The sequence below is a fragment of the Hydra viridissima genome, unplaced genomic scaffold (assembly GCF_058129835.1).
Source record: "Hydra viridissima isolate aposymbiotic clone 2 unplaced genomic scaffold, HvirCarnegie_v1 scaffold_3, whole genome shotgun sequence".
Taxonomy (NCBI): Eukaryota; Metazoa; Cnidaria; class Hydrozoa; order Anthoathecata; family Hydridae; genus Hydra; species Hydra viridissima.
Window position 1 is genome coordinate 8276032 of NW_028324302.1, and position 20911 is coordinate 8296942.

Sequence of the window (20911 nt, forward strand, 5' to 3'; positions counted from 1 at the left end):
AGCAGCCAAAAAATGGCTTAAATGACCTTAAAACAAAAAATTTTTGTGCAAGTTTAAAAAGAAACATCTTTTACGTCTTTCTGGTACATGGAGGAATCTTTTATTCATGGTATCTGGCATCTTTTTCTTTACTAATATTCACAATTTTTTAAGATTAGCTTGAATTTCTTTTTCTCAAACTTTTATTATGATAGAAATTTGAGAAAAAAAATTCAATTAGCAACTTTTTTCATTTGACATATTCCTCAGTCTTTGAAAAAATATATCTAAGTCAATGCAAAAATTATTAAGCAATATAATTAGAAGCTATAGCAGAGCTTAGATAAAAGTACAAACAGCCATATTTAGTACCTCACCAGCTTTTAGTTTAAGCGATCGGAGACGACGCTAGAAAGGATGCTGAAAAACTTAAAACCCCACCTAGCTTTCAAACTTTTTAATTCCTAGAGATGTGAAGCAAAGTTTACTTTTAAAAAGTAAACTGCTTAACTGCCGTCTTTTTTTTTTTTTTTTTTTTTTTTTTAAATCAAAGCCTCCTGAAAATTCTAACGCCCAAATCTGCCCACTTCTTGTTTTATACTTTTTTGGATATTTATTTTAAAAACATAACAGATTTTAAAAAATTTTTTTAATCAAATATTTGAGAAAAGATGAAAAGCTAGTTGATTTATTTGAGGTTAAAATGAATAAAAAAAACCCTAAAATTTCACTTTTTACATCAATCAGTTACACTACCCAAAATGGCTTTTTTAATTTCCTCAATTTTTAACTTTAACCATTTTTTTGAAACCTCAAGTGCTACCGTTTCTGACAAAAGAGAGAAAGAATCGTTTAAAGAAGAGAACAGAACAGAAGAGGAGTAATTAATAAAAGCAATTGCATATATACAGTATTAGATACTGTAAGGAGAGTAAAAAAATATTAGGTAATGTGTAATTTTATATGTGCAATTTTATAAATATAACGAATAAAAGAGTGCTTCCACCATTACACATTGATTGAGCATTATATTGAGAACCCTTTCAGTTTTGAGAACCAGTTTCCACTGAGGAAGAACCAACTTAATCCTTTAACAATTAACCCTTGCTCTTTCCTAGTCAAACAGCTTTCAGACTCTCAAACTCAACCCCAACCTCCATATTCCTTCCACTAAACCCTCTATCCCGCAATCGCCCTTCACCAAACACATCACAACTTACACCCTTCCAATATATAGATATATGTTCAGGTAAAAGATTAGTTCCTTTTATCGAGAGAGGTGGAATGGGAGGGCAGTAGTACAGCTTTTTTTTATTTATGTTAATGACTATATGTTTTTTATGAATTTTTGGCATATATTTTCATCCATCCATCCATCCATCCATCTATATATATATATATATATATATATATATATATATATATATATATATATATATATATATATATATATATATATATATATACAGTATTGGACAAAACATTTGCAACCAACATCGAAACAATTCTAAAAAGTGTTCCTAATTTTACATGTCTTAAAAACGAAACAACTTATACTACCACAGCAAACAGTTCAGGAGTCTGGAGTCATAGCATGCCATGACATGAGCAATTAGCTGACAGGTGACAGCACACAGGCAGAATTTCGTTGACAAGTGCCATTTTGCAGCGGACAAAACAAGTGCAACTTTTTTGGTTTGTTTCATTTTCTTAAGTCTGGTCCGTGTCAACGTCACGGAAGTTTTTTTATAATTAAAAGAAGTATCCAGAAGTTTCCAGAAGCATGCAGAAGCTTCCAGAAGTTTCCAGAAGAAGCATCTGGAAGCATTCAGTAGCATCCAGAAATATTTATTATTTTTATGACTTCAAGTGCAAAAATGGTTCCCGACAGTCAGTCTTGGGTTGGAACTAAGAAAGAAAATTATTGGCGATTACGTAAGTGGAATGTCACAAAAAAGTATTTGTGATAAATATCGGGTGAAAAAATGGACCGTATCAAGACTATGTTCCAAATATCGTTCTACGGGGAAGTTGGCAGCAGATAACAAAGGTGGAAGACCGCGTTCCACCACTTCTAGAGGAGATTCTATGATCGTCAGATCCGTCAAGAAGGATCCCTGGATATCATCATTCGAGATACAAAAGCAATTAGAGCTGCCTGTATCGGACCGAACAATGAGACGACGTGCTGTTGAAGCCGGATTGTTTTCTCGACGCCCTGCAAAGAAACCGCTGATTTCACTAAAAAAAACCAGAAGAAAAGACTCCTGTTTGCTACATCTCACATTGATTGGAATGTGCAATAATGGCGAACTGTCCTGTTCAGTGATGAACCGAAGTTCAACATCTTTGGGAGCGATGGTATTTGCCGTGTACGTCGACCGGCCGGAAAACGCCTTGATTTACGTTACTGCCGTAAGACCGTGAAGCATGGTGGAGGCAATGTAATGGTCTGGGGGTGCTTTTCTCCTAACGGTCTAGGTCCAATACATCGAAACGATGGAATAATGGACCGTTTCATGTATAAAAATATCCTGAAAGATGTTATGTTACCTCATGATGAATGGAATATGCCAATAAAATGGGTTTTTCAGCAAGACAACGATCCGAAACACACTGCAAAAGTAGTCAAGCAGTGGTTTCAAGACAACCACCTATCGGTGATGGATTGGCCGCCTCAATCTCTGGATCTTAACCCTATCGAGAACCTGTGGGAGATCGTCAACCGCAGAATTAATCGTGAAGGTGTTCGTAATAAGGATCAACTGTTTGAACAAATCCAAAAGGCCTGGGCAGCGATTCCACAAAGTTTCATTGCTCACCTGATTGAATCTATGCCTCGAAGATGCAAGGCTGTGATCGACAACAAAGGATTCGCCATGAAATATTGATAGCGAAATACAGCTTGGTCAACATTTTGTCGAGTTGCACTTGTTTTGTCCAATACTGTATATATATAATAGTTATATATATATATACATACATATATATATATATATATATATATATATATATATATATATATATATATATATATATATATATATATATATATATATAAAACGTTTTAGATGTTAAATGACTTCTTTTTTTAGTCATTTAAAAATCACAAAAAAAAAATCTCAAAATACGATAAGGGGCGACCGGAAAAATCACATAACTCCATTCTTGCAGCTTTACCTGGGGTATAGAAGACTCTAGAGCATGTTGGCCTGGGGCACTCTCATTCTCTCGACGGGCCCGTTCTGATGGTACCTCTTCTGGCCCGATTCAGATTCTAGCCATAACCCTAAACTGTCATAAACTTTTTAGATAAAAAAAAAAAGATTTTTGTTGAAAAAAGATAGTCTAACAGAGTGCAGACTAAGTTTATAAAAACAATTTAAACTTTTAACCATCTTAACCAACTTGGTTAAAGCACAAAATTCCATAAATTTAGTTTTCTAAAGATTTTGTATTAACATTTAAGAGTTAGGCCTTTTAAAAAGGTACAACTCTTTTCTCATCACCTGATAGTAATAAAATAAGTTTACAAATTTGAAGTGCTGATTTCGAAAAGAAGAACAACCAATCAGTATAAACTCTTTCTCGTTTATTTTTCAGTTGCTTTCATTTTTAACTCAACAATGAATCTGCAGCTCTTTGAGTACAGGTCTTTGTGAGTTATTCGTTGAGTTTTACTTAGTGTAGATAATAATAAAACATCGCTAATTTCATTCATCAACGATTTCAATGTGCTCAACTAAAAGTCATATCACAAATTTATTAGAGCAATTCAATAGACCATCAAAAAAAAATTATTGAACGTTCACGAGTTTCATTGAACGTTCTAACCACTTTATAAGAAAATCTATTTTTATAAATTTTTCATCCACGCGTTAAATATTTTAAAACAAATCTCTTTATGAAAAGCAACTTTTGTTTAAAGATTAGAACATAATCTTACAACTTGCAAATGTTTAAACAGTTATCTTAGGTAATAAGTCAATTATGCCGGTGCCGGTGCCAATAACACGACCCACTACAATTCTTGAAGAGGGCGAACCTAAATCATCTAGCTCCCCGAACGCAGTAGCAGAGCGGAGAAAATGGACGCTCGTTTCAAAACTCATCTTCTGGAAAGGAAAAGAATTAGACTCGATTCCAACTCGATTAAAAGGTTTATAAACGCCTTCGAAAGTCATATAGTCACCAAGCATAGATAGATGTCGGGGATCGATTTGAATACCATACACTTTGAAAACATCTTGAACTTCCTTGAAGAGATAACAATATTGGAATTATGTAACATAGGTGAAACACAACACAGATAGCTATTTTTTAACAAGCAAAGGCAAAATTACTTTTTAATATACTTATTTATCTATACCCATTACACACATATTAATCCTACTTAAAGAAAGCTTATAAAACAATAGCTTAGAAATGTTTATTGGCAGTATGTAAGACAATGGTTTAGAAATATTTAAATCAGATGATTTGTTGTAAAATGCATTATTACACAGATAAAGATAATCAACAAATGTCAGAAGATAAATTAACTAACTTGAAACTAAAAAAATAGCTAAAATATTGTTCAATAAAGTAGCGATGTCATATTCAAGTCAGCAATTTTAAATAACGGATATGGAATACGATAAAAACACCGCATGGGAAACATTAGAGGAAGATGAGAACGAAGAAATCGATCAAATATCAAATATTAGTAGAAAGAGTTCAATAACAAACAGCATACGCAACAAAATAAAAGAGGTGAAAAAAATTTTCAACGGTTCACTGGATAGAACGGCTTCTTTACAGAATATCAAGAAAGACCCTCGACAAAGAAAAATAAGCGCAGAAGTTACAAGACCAAAATTATCGGAACTGTATGAAAACCAACAAGATCCAACATCCACTAAAGTAAATCGAAAGTCTCTTTCAGACGGAGAGTTAAACTTACTAGTTCCACTGACATACGTAGCAAACGACGTCTTTATTGATTGCGTCGAGGTAAAAAAAGACAACGAGCAGAAAAAATCCAATTTGAATGAATCTATTGTTAAAGTAAATATCAGCGAAGCAGCCTTTGGAGAAAAGATAAACCAACCGCCTGTTTATGAACTTCAAAACCTCACAAAAAGAGAAAAAAACGAGGATTCTAAAAATCTAGCAGTATCAAAAGATTTTCAAAAATTCAAAGACCTAAAGAAAGATATTCAAATAAAAATAGATAACTTAATAAGTTATGATCAAAGCGAAGACATTTACAAAATGTGCAAAGGACTAGCAAAACACCTTAGAGATGATTTAATAGAACTCACAAAAAATAAAAAAAAGGTTTTAGTCTCGATAACATCGACAGAAAAAAAGATATGTGCCGATGTCTCGATATCTTGTCAAGGAGATTCAGAAAACGACATATTCTGCGTGCAAGTGTTTGAAGATGAAAGGTTTTATATCTGGGTGACCGTTTTGCTAGCAGATAGAGAATAACAATATTTAAGTAATTTTCTAACAACCAGAAATAGTTACAGAGTTAAAATTAAAATTATTACAGATAAATTATTTTAACAATGTAAAAAAACAAAACTGATAAAATTATGCTCCAATTAACAAATTGCTTTTTTTTTTTTTACCTTAATGAGAACACTTCGCGCAGCTTCGATTCCATAAGCTTTTGCTATTGAGTGAATGTTGTTGCTATAGAGTGTATTTAGATCAAAAACATCTGGATATTTCCAAAGCTCCTATTATCCACAAAAAATTACCACGTAATAATTTCAAATACTTTTAACATTTAAAATAAATTTTTAAAGCATCCCTACAAGTTAGCACGAGGTTAAATTAGAGGTAAAAACGCCAACCAATCAGTAAGATTTTTCATTTACGATGAATAATCTTACTGATTGGTTGAAACAGGCGTTCTAACACTTTTCACATTATTACAAACCTGAATGTTAACACCTTCTGTTTTAAACCTTAATCTGTCTGATTCTCCGTGGATCTTACTTTCTTTTATCATGCTTCTTGTTATTCCAGGAGCTTCGTGAACAACTGACTAAAAAAAAAAAATTTTTTTTAAACACAAAATTATTGAATTAATAAAAGCACTTTTATATTAAAAACTAAAAACGCGTTACCTTTTGAGAAAGTTTCTCGATTATTGAAGTCATCATCAGTTTACTACCAGACAAAGGGAACTAAAAAAAAATTTCATATAAAAAAGCGAGAAAAACAACAACAAAAAAACACAAATATTTTTTTGCAACTTTCATATGATAAAGAATTACCTGAAGAGTTACCTCAAACCATTGATTTTGAGTATCAACTAAGTACCCAGTGATATGACGATCACGCTTAAGAACATTCTGCAAAATAAAATTTTGAATATAGAAAATTGTTATTATCAAAACTATTATAAAGATTGTTTAATATAAAATAAACAGCAGTATTAAAAATCAAAAAATTTTAAGTTCATTACAGCTATCCTTGGATCCATGTGAAGAACATTGATTCCTCTTTTCTTCTTTTGGTCAGATTCATTAACTATCAAGTTACCAGGATTTAACTCCTCCTCTAGAAAACATGTAAAAAAAAAGTAGCTATAGATTTAAAGTGATAAAAAGTTTGATTTTTAACAATACTGCTAATTACATAAGAAATACCTGGAAAACTCTGAATTTTCAAATTCCTAGTTATGTTCAACAAAATTAAAATTTACCATTTTCCTCTTCAAAATCCATTAGCTCACGTTTAATGTTGGTTGTAACTAAACTCGCAAAACAACAAGGCTGTTTTATCATACTTTATCATATTTTATCATATTTTAACATTTTTTCTCTGTTTAAAATACTGTAGAAAATCACACAAAATATAACAAATATTTTAATCTAAGCAAAATCTTACATATTGTAGAAGTTTCATCTAATTCTTCTTCCCTTTCTTCTGGATTGTCATATGAGGAAAACTAGAAAATTCAAATGTTTTAATGAAAGAATTCGAATTTTTACTTAAGAATCAGATGTAATAGTAAATTAATGAACACATAATAAATAATTAATTAAATTAATGATAATGTAATACTAAATTTTATGAACTTTTAAACTAACAAACACTAGTAAGAGAAAAAAAAAACACTAGCCTGTTTTTGTCTGTTCATTTCCTTAATGCTTGTAGCATCACCGTCTCTGAATTCATCTTCAGATAAGTCTGCTGCATCATCTGGTTCATCTGGAGGAATATTTGCTGAATCATCATCGCCAGCTGTAGAGAAAAAATTTAAAAATAAAAAATGTTTTCAAACCAATATTTATCATTGTCATTATTAGTGTCCATTGCTATTACTAGGAATTTTAGCAGTGTTTGATGTTACTTGTAGGATTGTTAGGATATCTTAACAAGATTTTAACTTACAATAAAAATTTAATAAAATATAATAAAAAATAGCTAAAATAAATCTAAAATACCTGGAACTGCTAATGATCTTGTTGCATGTGATTCAATTGTTCTATAAGATAATATATACAGATACATTTAAATATCAAGCAAAAAAAAAGTAATAATTGTGTAAATAAATGGTGAGAAAAAAAGTATTAGTACACGGTGTGTCCCAAAAATAACCGAACTTCATATTTAAATCATATAACATGCAGCGCCATCCATTGATAATATGCAGCATGAAAAAGATACATTCATTCTCTTTCAAACACACCTACATTCATGTAAATCGGATGACAGATGTGAAAGTTACAGCCATTTCAATAAAAGAAAAACGCGTCCTAATGTTACAAAATAAAAATGGAACAAAGAGCGAATATAAAATTTTGTGTTAAACTTGAAAAAAAATTCGCTGAGACATACGAATTGATGAAAAAAGTTTATGGTGATGATTGTATGAGTCGTACTCAAGTTTATATGTGGTTTACACGATTTTAAAATGTCGTGAGGATTTAAATGACGATCTGAGGCCAGATCGCCCAGAAGCTAGTAATCGTGCTGAATTGGTGGAAAAAGTCCATGAAATCATTGGTATCGATGCAAATTTTACTACGAGAATGTTGGCTGAGGAATTAAATACAAGTAAAAACACTATTTGGAGAATTTTAACTCAAGATTTGGGTAAAAGAAAGGTATGTGCGCTTTTTGTTCCACATGAATTAAATGAAGACCAAAAAATCGCTCATGTGGAGCATTGCAAAGACATTGTTGAAACTGTTGAAAACGATCCAGACTTTCTTGATTCTATCATAACTGGTGATGAGTCATGGTGCTTTAAATATGATCCTGAAACTAAGCGTCAATCTGCTAATGGAAGTCCAAAGGAGAGCCAAAACCAAAAAAATTGCGTTTCCAGAAGTCTCGAATCAAGACAATGTTGATTACTTTTTATGATTCAAAAGGTATTGTCCACAAGGAATTTGTTCCAGAAGGTTGAACTGTTAATGGAGAATACTATTTAGGAGTTTTATATCGTTTGTGGAAAAGAATTTGTCATGTGAGACCTGAATATCCAGCAGGAAAACAACTGTTTTTATTGCACAACAAAGCACCGCCTCACAATTCCAAAAAAGTGAACGAATTTTTGATGAAAAAACGGATTTCTCTCATCAACCACCCTCCATATTTGCCTGATCTATAACCATGTGACTATTTTCTATTTCCAGAACTGAAAACCAAGATGAAAGGAGCATTTTATGATGATATCCCAGCCATTCAAGCAGCTGTAACTGAGATGCTGAAGAACATTCCTATAAATGACATAAAAAAAATCTATGCATGCGCTGGTTGATTGTGCCAAACCTTGTATTGAGTCTGCTGGAATCTATTTTGAATAAATGATAACTTTCAATGATGATATAATGTGTGTTTTATTTTATATCCAAAAAGTTTGGTTATTTTGGGACACACCGTGTATATTGTATTTATACATATGTATATTAGTATATATATAAGTATATTTGCATGTCAAAGTTATTAGGTTTGTTTAAAATCTTAAGAACTGAGTTAAACTGTTGAATTCAAAATATATTTTAAAAAAATAAACAAATTACAAATATGTTACTTTTGCTTTTCTTTATCCCTCATTATTTTTAAAATAGCCATGCATAACTTTTTTATAAAAACAGTTTCCACATATTTGATAATTGAAGCAGGATTTGTTTCATAATTGTCAGCATAAGTATTTTCAGGCAAAAACTCAATACGAATCCTGAACTGACGACATAATGTTCTATCATTAGATGACCTTGTTAAAGACTCAAAGACTGATAAATGCTTCATCACCTACAAAAAACAAACAAACAAATAAAAAAACAGAATTATGTAAAAAAATGCATAATAAAAAAGGTAAAAAATTCAATAAAAAACTTGAAAGTTGTTAAGAGCATAAAATCAGGATGATAAGGCATGACTATTGGAAAAACCTACCCACCTTCTGCGGTGTGGTAAAGTTAGTTAATGGTCGTTTTTTGAAATTATTTTTTGTGTGTGGTTAATAGTGAGTTTGTATAATAGAACATTTTGGCAGAAAAAAATTATTAAAAATATTATTTAGTTTCAAAATGTCAACAGAGCAAACTAAACAAAGACTTTTGATTGTGGACAAACACTTAAAAAATCCAACTTTATCGAATAGAAAGTTGGCGAAATCATTAAAAATATCAAGAAGAACTGTAGATACTGTTCTTAAACGGTTTACAGAACAGAAAACTATTCAGAGAAAACAAGGAAGTGGTTGAAAAAATTCAATTTCAAATTCCTGGGCAGTGCTACTATGCTTCTAAAATAAGAGGAAATGTGAGTGATAAATACAAGTATGTAATGACTGATAAATTTTCAAAAAAATTGATGATTGGCAGGCACTTTGCTCCTGCGGCAAAAAATCGCCAATTCATTTTGTTTGGGTACAATGAAATCTTCGGAATATGTGAAATGTTGTCTTTCTCGTATAAAACGACTAATTAAAGCTCATAGGAGTACTTCAGTATTGTTTTGGCCTGATTTAGCCACAATATATTACTCAAAAGATGCTCAAAAGTTTTACGATGATAACGGAGTGATGTTGGTTCCGAAAAAGATGAATCTTTCAAACTGCCCCGAATTACGTCCTATTGAAAAATATTGGGCCATCATAAAAAAGAAATTGAAATTAAATGGAAAAACAGTAAAATCAGCTACAGATTTGAAGAAAAAATGAGATTAAGCTGCTAAAACTTACAAAAATCACTCTGTCCAGAAACTTATGGGAGGCATTAAAAAGAAAGTCAGAATTTTCTGTAAAACCTAATTTTTTTTTGTTTTTTCCCTATTAATATGTAATCTTTACAGTCTTAATTTTTCTGAAATATATTGATTTAAATATATTTAAGCTTTTTTACATCCTTTTTTGATCAAGAAAGGTGGGCAGATTTTTCCGATAGTATGCCTTATAGAGCTGATGTAGATTGATCATCTAAGAATTTTTTTTGGAAAAAAATTCACCTGTATAAGGGTAACTCTGTTGAAATATCTACAAACTTTCTTGGCATCTTCATTTTTACCACTGTGAACAAGAATATCCATTTGGGGTGTTTGTATGTTCTCACTAGCTGTCATCAGAATCTCCCTAAAAATGTGATTTGTTACTTATTTAAGTTATCTTCAAAAGCCCAGGTTGTTAAAAAAAACAGATAAAGTAAATTTTTTGAAAGTATATACTTCGTCTCTCATAACCCTAAATTAGCCTCTAAAATGTTTTCATACCTTAACCTTGGTATTCCCAATGTCACATTCATGTCACTCTGACCAGCAAAATGAAAGGTATTGAGTGTCATCTGTGTAGATGGCTCACCAATAGACTAATAGTAAAATGCAATTAACTTTTTCAATATGTTTAAATTCAATTTTAAACTAAAGATTTTTATTCATTATTTTTAATGTTAAAAAAAAAAAAAATTTGAATTAAATAAACATCAAGGATCATATTAGCACCTGTGATGCTAATAGCCCAACAGCTTCACCTGGATGCACAACTGAACGTAAATATTTAGCAAACATAAATGGGCGGAATGTGTCTGCTGAAATTTTTCTAGAAGTAGAAAGAATATAATTTTCTTTGCTTAAAAACTTGAAGTTAATTAGAAATTTGTTTAAACAGACTCTTTAAAAAACCTTTAAAAGAGACATTTTTTTAACTGCAAGTTTACATTATCAAATATCAAAATAACACTTTAACTAACTTTTCTTCAAAAAAAAAAAAAAAAAAAAAAAAAAAAAAAAAAAAAAAACATTTAGAAGAAATATTCAGGTAAACTACAGGCTTGCAAGTTTTGTTTCAATCATATTAGTGGTCTTTCTTATATTTAAAGGGAGCCAAATGTAAACAATGAATGCTAAACAGACTTATTTATTAGTAATATTCTAATCTGTTTCTAAATTTCCCACAAAACCAGTTATAAAATTGCAGTAATAAATGTGGTTAGATAGTGTTGTTGGTTTGCAGTAAGACTTAAAATATTATTTCAAAAAACTTGCAAGTATTATTTAACCTTTTAACATTTTATAAACAAATCACATTTTATGTACATATGAATTACAAAACACAGTTAAAAATTGATTGCAATACAAATATTTGTAGCTTAAATTATCATTATTTTTTTGTGGCAAGCTCACTCTGTAAAAAGAAATTTAACATTTTCTTTGTAAAGGATTTATTTAAAAAAAAAAAAAAAAACTTAGCATATTTAAGAATACTACAGATTATAAATAGGTACAGCTACATAACAGGTACAGATTTGTTAAAATAAACATAAAATTTTAGCAATTTAACTAAAGCATATATTGAAAAATTTAGCTCTTATAAAGTAAATTATTTTAAAGGAGTTTTTTTAAACAAACAACAAATAATTCAAATCTTAAAACAATAGTTATTACAAACTTTGATGTCTGCTATTTATTAAGTAAAAGATATACCTTTCATCCTCCTCATCATTCTCATTTGATAAAATCGAATCAGGATTTAATCTAATGAATTCATTGAGATCATTTTGGAAGTTTTCTGATACAGAACCAAAGTAACAAGCTGGATTATACATTGACAAAACAGTGTCAGGACAGGGGAGACATTTACTAAAATATCTATAAAAAAGTGTAATAAGTGTCAGGACAGGCGAGACATTTACTAAAATATCTATAAAAAACAGTGTCAGGACAGGCGAGACATTTACTAAAATATCTATAAAAAAGTGTGATAAGTGTCAGAGTAAAAGTTGGAGTAACATTCTACAGAGGAAATATTTTAAACAGAGATGTAATTTTTGAAATCAACTTTTGCAGACATTGGCTTTAGAATTAAAGTTATTGACCTTGAGATTGTTGTGTTGGCCTCAATTTTTTTCTTGGTACTGTACATGTGTTAAAAATTGGCACTTTTTGGAGACAAAACTTTGGAACCCTAAGATACTGATTTGATAAAAGATTAAGAAAAAAACTTTTATTTCATCAAATAAACATACAAATAAAGTTTATAACTGCATTCAGTTGTGATCACTGCTTCAATCTGAAATCAGAACTTTGAGCAGGTCTTATTGATGTTTTCATCTGGTAGCCCAGTCCAGGTCTCAGATAGTGAGATGATGAGTTGGTCAGTGTTAGGGTTCTGTTGCTTACAAGCTTGTGCTTGAACTTTAACCCAGAAAATGAAATCTAAGAAGAGCCAGGTGACCAGATTTTTTTTTTTTTTTTTTTTTTTTTTGGGGGGGGGGGGGATGAATTTCAGGTGATCAGAAAACTACTGCTAGATAATATTGATCTTGTCATAAAGAGCTCCATTTTGCATGAAAACACAATTTTCAGGTTTTAGATAATTGGCTTGAACCCAGAAAGGACTTGAGGCTACATAACTTTCTCAATTAAATCTTTGGCACCCATTTTCAGTCTAGATGGTAGAAATAAAGGTGGCATTTTCTTACCATTGGAACTGATCAAACCCCAGTAGGCAATGGAGGTCCCAAATATTATGCATGATATTTTTCAATTTAGATTTGATCACTTCATTATTGATAATGAAGAATTGTTAAACAAAAATAATTTGACAAGATCAAATAGGTCTCATCAAATTTTTATCATTAAATGACACAACAAAAGCATCTGACATCGATCATCATATATCAACAATAAATTGTCAAATATTGGACAAAATCATTGCATGTGTAATTAAAGAGTAATAGCTACATCTGCATATATTGAACATAGTTTTTCTACTTATGGATTTATTCATGAAGCCAAACAAAACAGGTTGATAAATAAATAAGCTAATTTATATTAAGCATAATTTAAAACCTGAGTGTAATGATATAAAAAAAGCTAAAATTGAGCTTCTGATTAATATACTCGTTCTCAGATATTGGAAGAAGATGAAGAAATAAATTTATATTTATTTGATTCTGGTGTTGAAGAGCCTAATTGAATTTGAAATTACTAACCAGTACCTATTGCCATACTTAGATACCAAGTCAGCCTTACTTATCTATGAGACCATAACCATCTCTGAGACCATAATCATCTATAGACCATTTACAAGACTATGACTGATTTAGTACTATCAGTGTTTATCTTTCTATATTTTATATTCTATATTCTATATTATTTATCTTTTTATTTTTATTATTAGTGTCATTATTTATTACTAATGTTATTATCTTTATTTGTTAAATATTTTATTCAAAAGACAAAAGTTTTATTTCGCTTGTTAAAAATATTAATTTACTAATGACAACTCATTTAATTCAGTTAATTATCATTCATTAACCGTTTTGGTAATTTTCTGAAAATGTCTTGTATTTGTTAAGAAATTAGATTATGGATTCAATATGGTTTGAAAGAGTTCATTTAACACAAATAATAAGTATTTGCAAATCTTTAATACAATGAAATCAATCCTTTTTAGGTACAAATCATCCAAAATCCAGCTCCATCTGCTAATGGGCGGTGTAAAAACTTTATGTGATTTGAGGAATCTGTAAACTACATGTTTTTTAAATACAAGTTAATTGTTATTCTGATAACAAAAATATTTTATCAACCTATAATTAAAGAATTAAAAAGATAAACCAGAAATGGGGAAAAAATAAACTTGATGATTAAAGAGGTTCAAATTAAACTACTTTGTGTTAGTTGTTCAAGCTATAAACAAACTGTATTTCTTAAAGTTATTACACATTTATACTTTAAATTCAATTGCATTTATTTAAATACCTTGTTTTTTATTGATTTAAATAGATTTAAAAAATATTTAACCTGATTCTTAAAATCATTGTCTACTTCTAAATAGTGAAAACAACATTTACATAAGTTCTTTTATCTTTTAAAATCTTTTTAAAAAACAAAGTTGAAATGTAACCATGCCATGAACTTTAAACATCCAATTATGAATTCCAATATACAATGCCTTTGTTTTTAGTAATTTAACATTATAATGTATCAATTAGTGATACCGTCATAATCTATTGATTAGAAATATAACATAATCTATTAAACAATAATGAATGTTCAAAAAACATTTAAACTTGTTTTGGAAAAAATTATTTTAAATTAAAAATAAAATTTTAAAACCATATTGGATGGTGTTTGTATCCTTCCAACTTCCTAATATTGCAAACATTTATGCATAGTATAACATTACAATCATTTATGAATAGTATAGGATTCTGGGAAAAAAATATTTGAAAAGCATAAAATTCTATATTAAAAGAAAAAAGATTTTAGTAATATTTTTAAAAAAGGTTTTCTTACTTATCTTTGTTCTCAGATTGTTGAACACTGTACCATTTTTTCATGAGTTTTAAATCCACCTTAAAATGCAAGTAAAAGTTTAAAGTAAAGAAATTCTGAGCTGAAATTTGAAACACTCAAAAAATCTATAAGTAAAGTTACCTCTGCACGAGTTAACTTTTTAACACAAGAAGTTGGATATCGTTTCTGAAACTTTTTCTTTTTCTCTAACTCAAAATAGTTATATGGGGACATGCGTAAATGTGAAAAAAGACTTGAGAATGGACTACCATTTCGTTTTCTCCACCGATCACACTAAGAAAAAGAAACTCGATAGTAAATCTCACAAAATTTTTTGATACTTATTTCAAGATTAAAACTGATACTTACTTTTTTTTGCATTTTTAGAGCTTTAGTTAAATTAACATGTTTTTTCATTTCTGATGGTTTCAATAACCTCTCGTAAGCCTAAAAATTTTACATCACCAGAAACAATATAAATTTATATATTAGATAACTTTAAAATGGTTGAGCCTAATGGGAAACTAAAAGTTTAGGAAAAAGGTTCAAAGTTCCATTAATGCAAATAAATTCTTTAAAAATTTTAAATTGTGACATTAACAGAAATTTTATAAAATCAATTTCAAAGTTTTAACCAAATAAAAAAAACCTTATAATTTTGAATGATAGTCTTATACTGTTCTTTTTTTAAGAACTGATTCTGTAACACATCAATTCCATCATCTCCATAGAGAAATTGTATGACAGATCCATCTCCATCACGAACAGTCATATCATACTGAACATACAGAGCTTCCAAATGTTTGATAAGACAACGTTGCAAATATCCACTGCGGCTTGTTTTTACTGCTGTATCAACCAAACCCTACACATATTACAGAAACTAATCTTATTGATTTCAATGAGAGCAGATTTTATATTCAAAAATATATTCTATCATTTATTCACCTCTCTCCCTGCCATACAATGGAAGAAATATTCTTGCGGTCGAATACCAGTTAAAAAACGTCCATCAACAAAACCTCCAGCACGAGGACTTGTATCATAGGGTAGAAAAGATGGCAATGACCTACCTAAAATAAAAAATGTTGCCAGTTATTTTATATAAAAAGTGTATATAGTTAAAATAAATATTGAAATTTTTTTATAAACTTAAAAAGCAAAACAAAAATTTTAAAAAAGAATGAAACAAATACTTAAATATAATTTTTTCTTGTGATATATTGTACCTGAGATTGCAAGAGGTGGCCTTCTACCTTCCAATTCAATTTGCCCAAGAAGACAAGATATTTGCGTACAATTTACAGCAGAACCTTTAGCCCCAGATTGCACCATAAGTTGAAGAGCATTTTCTGGGAACTTCTTTAACAAACCATTTATACATTCACTAAAACAAATTATAACCTTTAAAGTTACAACTTTTAAGGATTTAATGCTAATGGTAAAATGCAAAGCTCAAGCCTATCATGTGTTTTACTTGTTGATTTTATTGGTAATTTTGTCAGTTCTTCCTTTCATTGACAAATCAAGTTGTGCAAGTTCAGCTCCCTTATTAGTATAATGAGCTTTTTGCAGACACTCTCCCAATTGCTCTCTGTAATAATAAACAAAATTATATTAGCTTTTTAAGTAGTTCTTATGGTCTTATTTTAAATTTAGTCAATGTGGGTATGAGGTACTACCTGTTGTCATACCATCATTTTTGAAACTAACCATAAGGTCTAATTAAAGTTATAAAATATACAAATTCAAGCTAATTGAAAGGAAACTTAAAAGATAATTAAATATTGCATAGCTAATCTAATAACAAGTAATTCATGAAATGATAACACAAAGTTAATGGAATATTTCCAGAAAACCTTTTCTCTACATTTAATGCCTCCATAGCACTTTCATTGCCACATTTCTTTCCTTCCTCTATTATTTCTCTTCGCTTCGCTTCAGATTTATGAACAACAAGAATATCTTCAACACCCAAAGAAAACCCAGTATGCTGAAGATATGCGGTAAACAACCTTGCTAATACAGACAACAGTAATCCAGATATTTTTCCACCATATAGCTATAAAGAAATAGAAAGTTCAACTTTTATTATTTAATAAATTAATATGTGTTTATTATAAGTTTTTTTTTATAAAGCTACAACACAAAATTATGAATAATGAAGTCCAACAGCATTTACTGGACTGTGGTTAATATCTGATAAATGCTATTAAAACAGAACTATTGTCAAAAATATATGAATGCAAACTTTAACATAACAAAAAGTGATTGTAAACAATAAAATGAAGAAATTATGCTTCAATAATAGGCAGAGTAGTGATTGTACGGGTATTTTCATGATGCCTAAATGTACATGAATTTTGATGTGTCCTACAGAATATTATCTTATTTTCATTTCACAACTTTATTGTCAAAATTTAACTTTATCATAAAATCACAAAATACTAGTTAAATAACCTCTGACCTCATAAACACAATGTACCAGTCCAAATTGAGTAGAACCATACTGAGTTTTGTCAAGAATTCCTGTCATCAATTCTCCCCCACGAATAACAACCTGCAAATGAAAAACATAAAACTAAAAACTATTAATACTTACTTTTTACACGAAATTAGAGTTGGAAGTAAACAATCGGTAGGTTTAGTAGAATTAGTCTTTTAAAGAAGAATGTAGAAATGTTTATCATATCTAAATATATTGTAAAAGCTTTGTATTATATACATACAATACATTTTATCAATCCTTATATATTTTTCGATATTAACTTAAGATGCAGTAAATATTACACTGTAGGTCAAGGAATAAAATTAATTCATTAGAAACAGTAAAAGCTTATGTACAAATACTTAGAGCAATTTTGAGCAAACATTATATATTTCAAAAGAAATCAACTACCAAATTTTATATCATTTGAATAACATTTAGTTAAGATATTTCAACTTAAGTTGTTAAATTTTAACTCTATATTTTTGCTACATTATAAATACAGGTATGTTCTAATTGAATTTATAATTACTCAAGACTGGTTAACCTAATGAGTTCCAATTATATACCATTCGATAGAGAATCAATTAATTAACACATGTAATACACTTTTAATCGTATTAATTTGTTGGTTTCAAAAATAATTTTGCATAAAAAAACTAGTGACTCTATATTTGTGCAACCCACTGTAATATTATTACTGTAATATTATCTATTATCTCCATAAAAATAGTACTAAGGATACTTAGTAAAAATGATACTTTATAATTGATAGTTTCACAATTTTGTGACTTTAAAGTAACATAGTAAATGCTGTGGTGTTTGTTTGTCTCATTCAAATTATTATACTTTAAGCAATAGTTATATCATTGATTATTAATGATTGAAAATACATTGACTGAAGATACTAACTTGACCCTCTATGAGAAACGGATCCTTTACAGAACATCCAAGGAGCTTATTATTATCTTTTCCCCAGTTCTAAAAAGAAAAAGAAAAATTAAACTATATAAAGAAAATTAATTCATGTTACATAAAATAAAATTCCCAATTCCACAATTTGTACTTTTTACTGGTGTAGAAGTTTACCTGTTTTACATGCCAAATTCCTATTTTTATCTGGAAAGATTATTTCAATATTTTTTTAAAAATAAGGGAAAAAATTGTATTTTTCAAGATTAATATCTTCTTATGTTCTTAAGAAACCTTTTTGATCTATACTAAACAACTAAGTCTCAACTTATACACCGGTATATACCGCAATCCAAAGATATTTCATAAAAAGTATATTACTATACTATTGCTTTTATAACCAAAAATATTAAGTAACAAACAAGCATAATTAACAAGAAAGTATGCACATAAAAACACAAAAGGCAACAACAAAAGTGCATAAAAATTATGTGCATCAAGCCATATGTACAGTCTTGATGAGGGATTCACCCAAATGGGACAATAAGCCTTAAGTTAAAATAGGTTAATTAAGTCAAAATCAAAATTAAGGTTTCATTAAAGGTTTGCTGAAAACTCCCTGACAGATCTTTTTTTCATGAGAAAATGATGTAAAAATTAGAAAGAATGTATCTTTACATTCTTCACCAGGAAAACATTTAAAAATATAAATATAACTAACAAATACAGTTAAAAACATTTTTAAGAAAAAATTTAAACTTAAAAATCACTTTAAAAAAATCCAATAAATAATTTATTTTGTCGTAGAATAAATTTCTCCCTTAACAAAAAAAGTTACAGTGTCCATCAGTTAGTTGTAGTTATAACAGTAACAATAGTTACTTACAGAGTCTGTCAATTTAGCTTTGTTTCCTATCATATTCAACGGGATGCATCCATCAGGAATGATGTTTAGCAACACTGAAGAAAATATCTGAGAGGAAATCATAGAACTAATAACAGTAATAAAAGCAATACAAAATATACAAATATAACATACACAACACATGACTTATACAAACATGCATGTGCATAATATCCATAACTTCAAAGAACAAAATTGCATAAATAACTCAATGTATATTTATATATATAGTCATAAAATGTGAGAAAATCTTTTTACAAACTATACTACATTTAAATATTAACAGTCATGTAATATTTTTGTGTGAATAGTGGTTCTATATTCTAAAACATATCACCTGCTTTCCTGACCATAATGGAACTGGTTTTCTAATACATGGAGGAAGAGTTTTAACTTTGCTAGGACTGTCAATTAATGCATTATAAATTAACTGCTGATACTCCTCTCTAAAAAAAAAAAAAGAGTATTTACATTCTCAAATTTTATAAAAGCAGAATAGCAAAGAATATGAGGAAGTAATTGTATTTTAAAATATAAAAATGCATTTTAAATACAAAATACTGTATTTTGTATTTATATTTAAAGTATTTTTTGGAAAGTATTTTGTAATTTATTTGAAATACTTTTTTTGAGAAGTATTTGTATTTTGAACATTTAAAATACAAAATACATTTCTCCTTTCAGCTAAAAAAAATTTTTTTTAGCACTTATATGAACTATTTGTGTCAAAAATTTTTTTTTTTTTACCCAATCAGTATCGGCTAGTTCTTTGTAGTACTCTAGACTGCTAGGCTATTCATTACACTGCAGCTCATGTTTACCATGAACTATTTTGTATTACTATATTAAGTCTCATATTTACCAAAAGATACTAGCATAGCCTAAAATATGCAATACTTTTTGGTGCTAAAAGCCTGTTAATCTGTTTTTCTATATTTATTGTTTACTTTTATTTTGTTGTGTGTCTGCTTTGAAAAAAAATTCAAAATTCAACAAAACATGGCAAAAAACTCATTTTGTTTGATGAAAAACTGTTTGAAGTGATAAATGAAGACTTGGATGGCAAAGTAAATGCAAGATGCACTCTCTGTCTGTGTGGTAAATCAACTCTGAGTGGCTCATGAAATGTGACTTCAAACATTCTCTAACATTTAAAACGAAAGCATCCATGCCCCAAGTCAGCTGAAAACATCTAAAACATTTGTAAAATAAGTCTGGTCACCCCTTACATCACTCACTGGAATTCCGTGTACGACAGTCTGAAATGTTTGCTTGAGTTTGATCTTGACACACAGAAAAAGCTTTGTAGGAAGCTGAATCACCCAGAAAGGACCGAGACTGAGGACCTATTGCAGTTGAGATAGACAAGCTTTAAAGCAAAACAAACTGTTTCTATGGGATGGCCAACACTGTACTGTGACTAAAACTTTGGTTAAGTGCATGGAAGAAAAAAGGTTCAAGTACAATGACCCACTGGTAAAGAATTACAAAAGAGATTCAAACTCATTTTGGAGCAAGGTGAATCTTAGGTCAAAAATACACTCCTTGCCACAGTCTCAAATCCAATGTTCAAGCCAAAGCCTATTTTCCAAGACAAGCATGAAGTTGAAGCTAGTACTTTTACAAACTACAAATGACTTAAACAGCTTCAATAACAAGAACACATACAACATTGAGATCCCCCAAAAAGATGACTATTATGAGTGATCAGATGAAAAACCAGTTTACTCTTCAGAATCAAACAATCAAACTTCAATTGAAGTATTCTAATACTTGGAGTATTAGAGCACATTGCTGGAGTCTCTTTAAAGGTACCCAAACATGAAAAGAGTCTTCATCAAGTACAACACAAAATTTCTTGTAGTACTGTACATATG

The 20911-nt window shown here is 29.5% G+C and overlaps 1 protein-coding gene across 6 annotated transcripts in view; it reads right to left on the minus strand.

Moving 5' to 3' along the window:
- Positions 1-3880: 3880 nt before the first annotated feature.
- LOC145202512 (DNA-directed RNA polymerase I subunit RPA1-like) overlaps positions 3881-20911 on the minus strand; it is a 33883-nt gene continuing 16852 nt past the window's right edge. For 4 of the 6 annotated variants that reach the window (XM_090082229.1, XM_090082227.1, XM_090082226.1 and 1 more), the window contains 27 exons: positions 19372-19480; positions 19017-19103; positions 18131-18199; positions 17198-17290; positions 16590-16792; positions 16208-16324; positions 15960-16117; positions 15679-15803; positions 15380-15595; positions 15100-15177; positions 14872-15024; positions 14731-14789; positions 11911-12075; positions 10930-11026; positions 10702-10796; positions 10441-10564; positions 9023-9243; positions 7428-7468; positions 7103-7224; positions 6868-6928; positions 6683-6730; positions 6443-6537; positions 6252-6329; positions 6102-6161; positions 5912-6019; positions 5598-5708; positions 3881-4235 (listed from right to left, as the gene is read on the minus strand). In XM_090082229.1, the coding sequence (XP_089938355.1) occupies positions 3939-4235; positions 5598-5708; positions 5912-6019; positions 6102-6161; positions 6252-6329; positions 6443-6537; positions 6683-6730; positions 6868-6928; positions 7103-7224; positions 7428-7468; positions 9023-9243; positions 10441-10564; positions 10702-10796; positions 10930-11026; positions 11911-12075; positions 14731-14789; positions 14872-15024; positions 15100-15177; positions 15380-15595; positions 15679-15803; positions 15960-16117; positions 16208-16324; positions 16590-16792; positions 17198-17290; positions 18131-18199; positions 19017-19103; positions 19372-19480 (3190 nt within the window). In that variant the 3' untranslated portion in view covers positions 3881-3938. Of the gene's footprint in view, positions 4236-5597; positions 5709-5911; positions 6020-6101; positions 6162-6251; positions 6330-6442; positions 6538-6682; positions 6731-6867; positions 6929-7102; positions 7225-7427; positions 7469-9022; positions 9244-10438; positions 10565-10701; positions 10797-10929; positions 11027-11910; positions 12076-14730; positions 14790-14871; positions 15025-15099; positions 15178-15379; positions 15596-15678; positions 15804-15959; positions 16118-16207; positions 16325-16589; positions 16793-17197; positions 17291-18130; positions 18200-19016; positions 19104-19371; positions 19481-20911 lie in introns of those variants that run through there. The other 2 variants (XM_090082230.1, XR_016450819.1) reach the window with 2 other exon arrangements.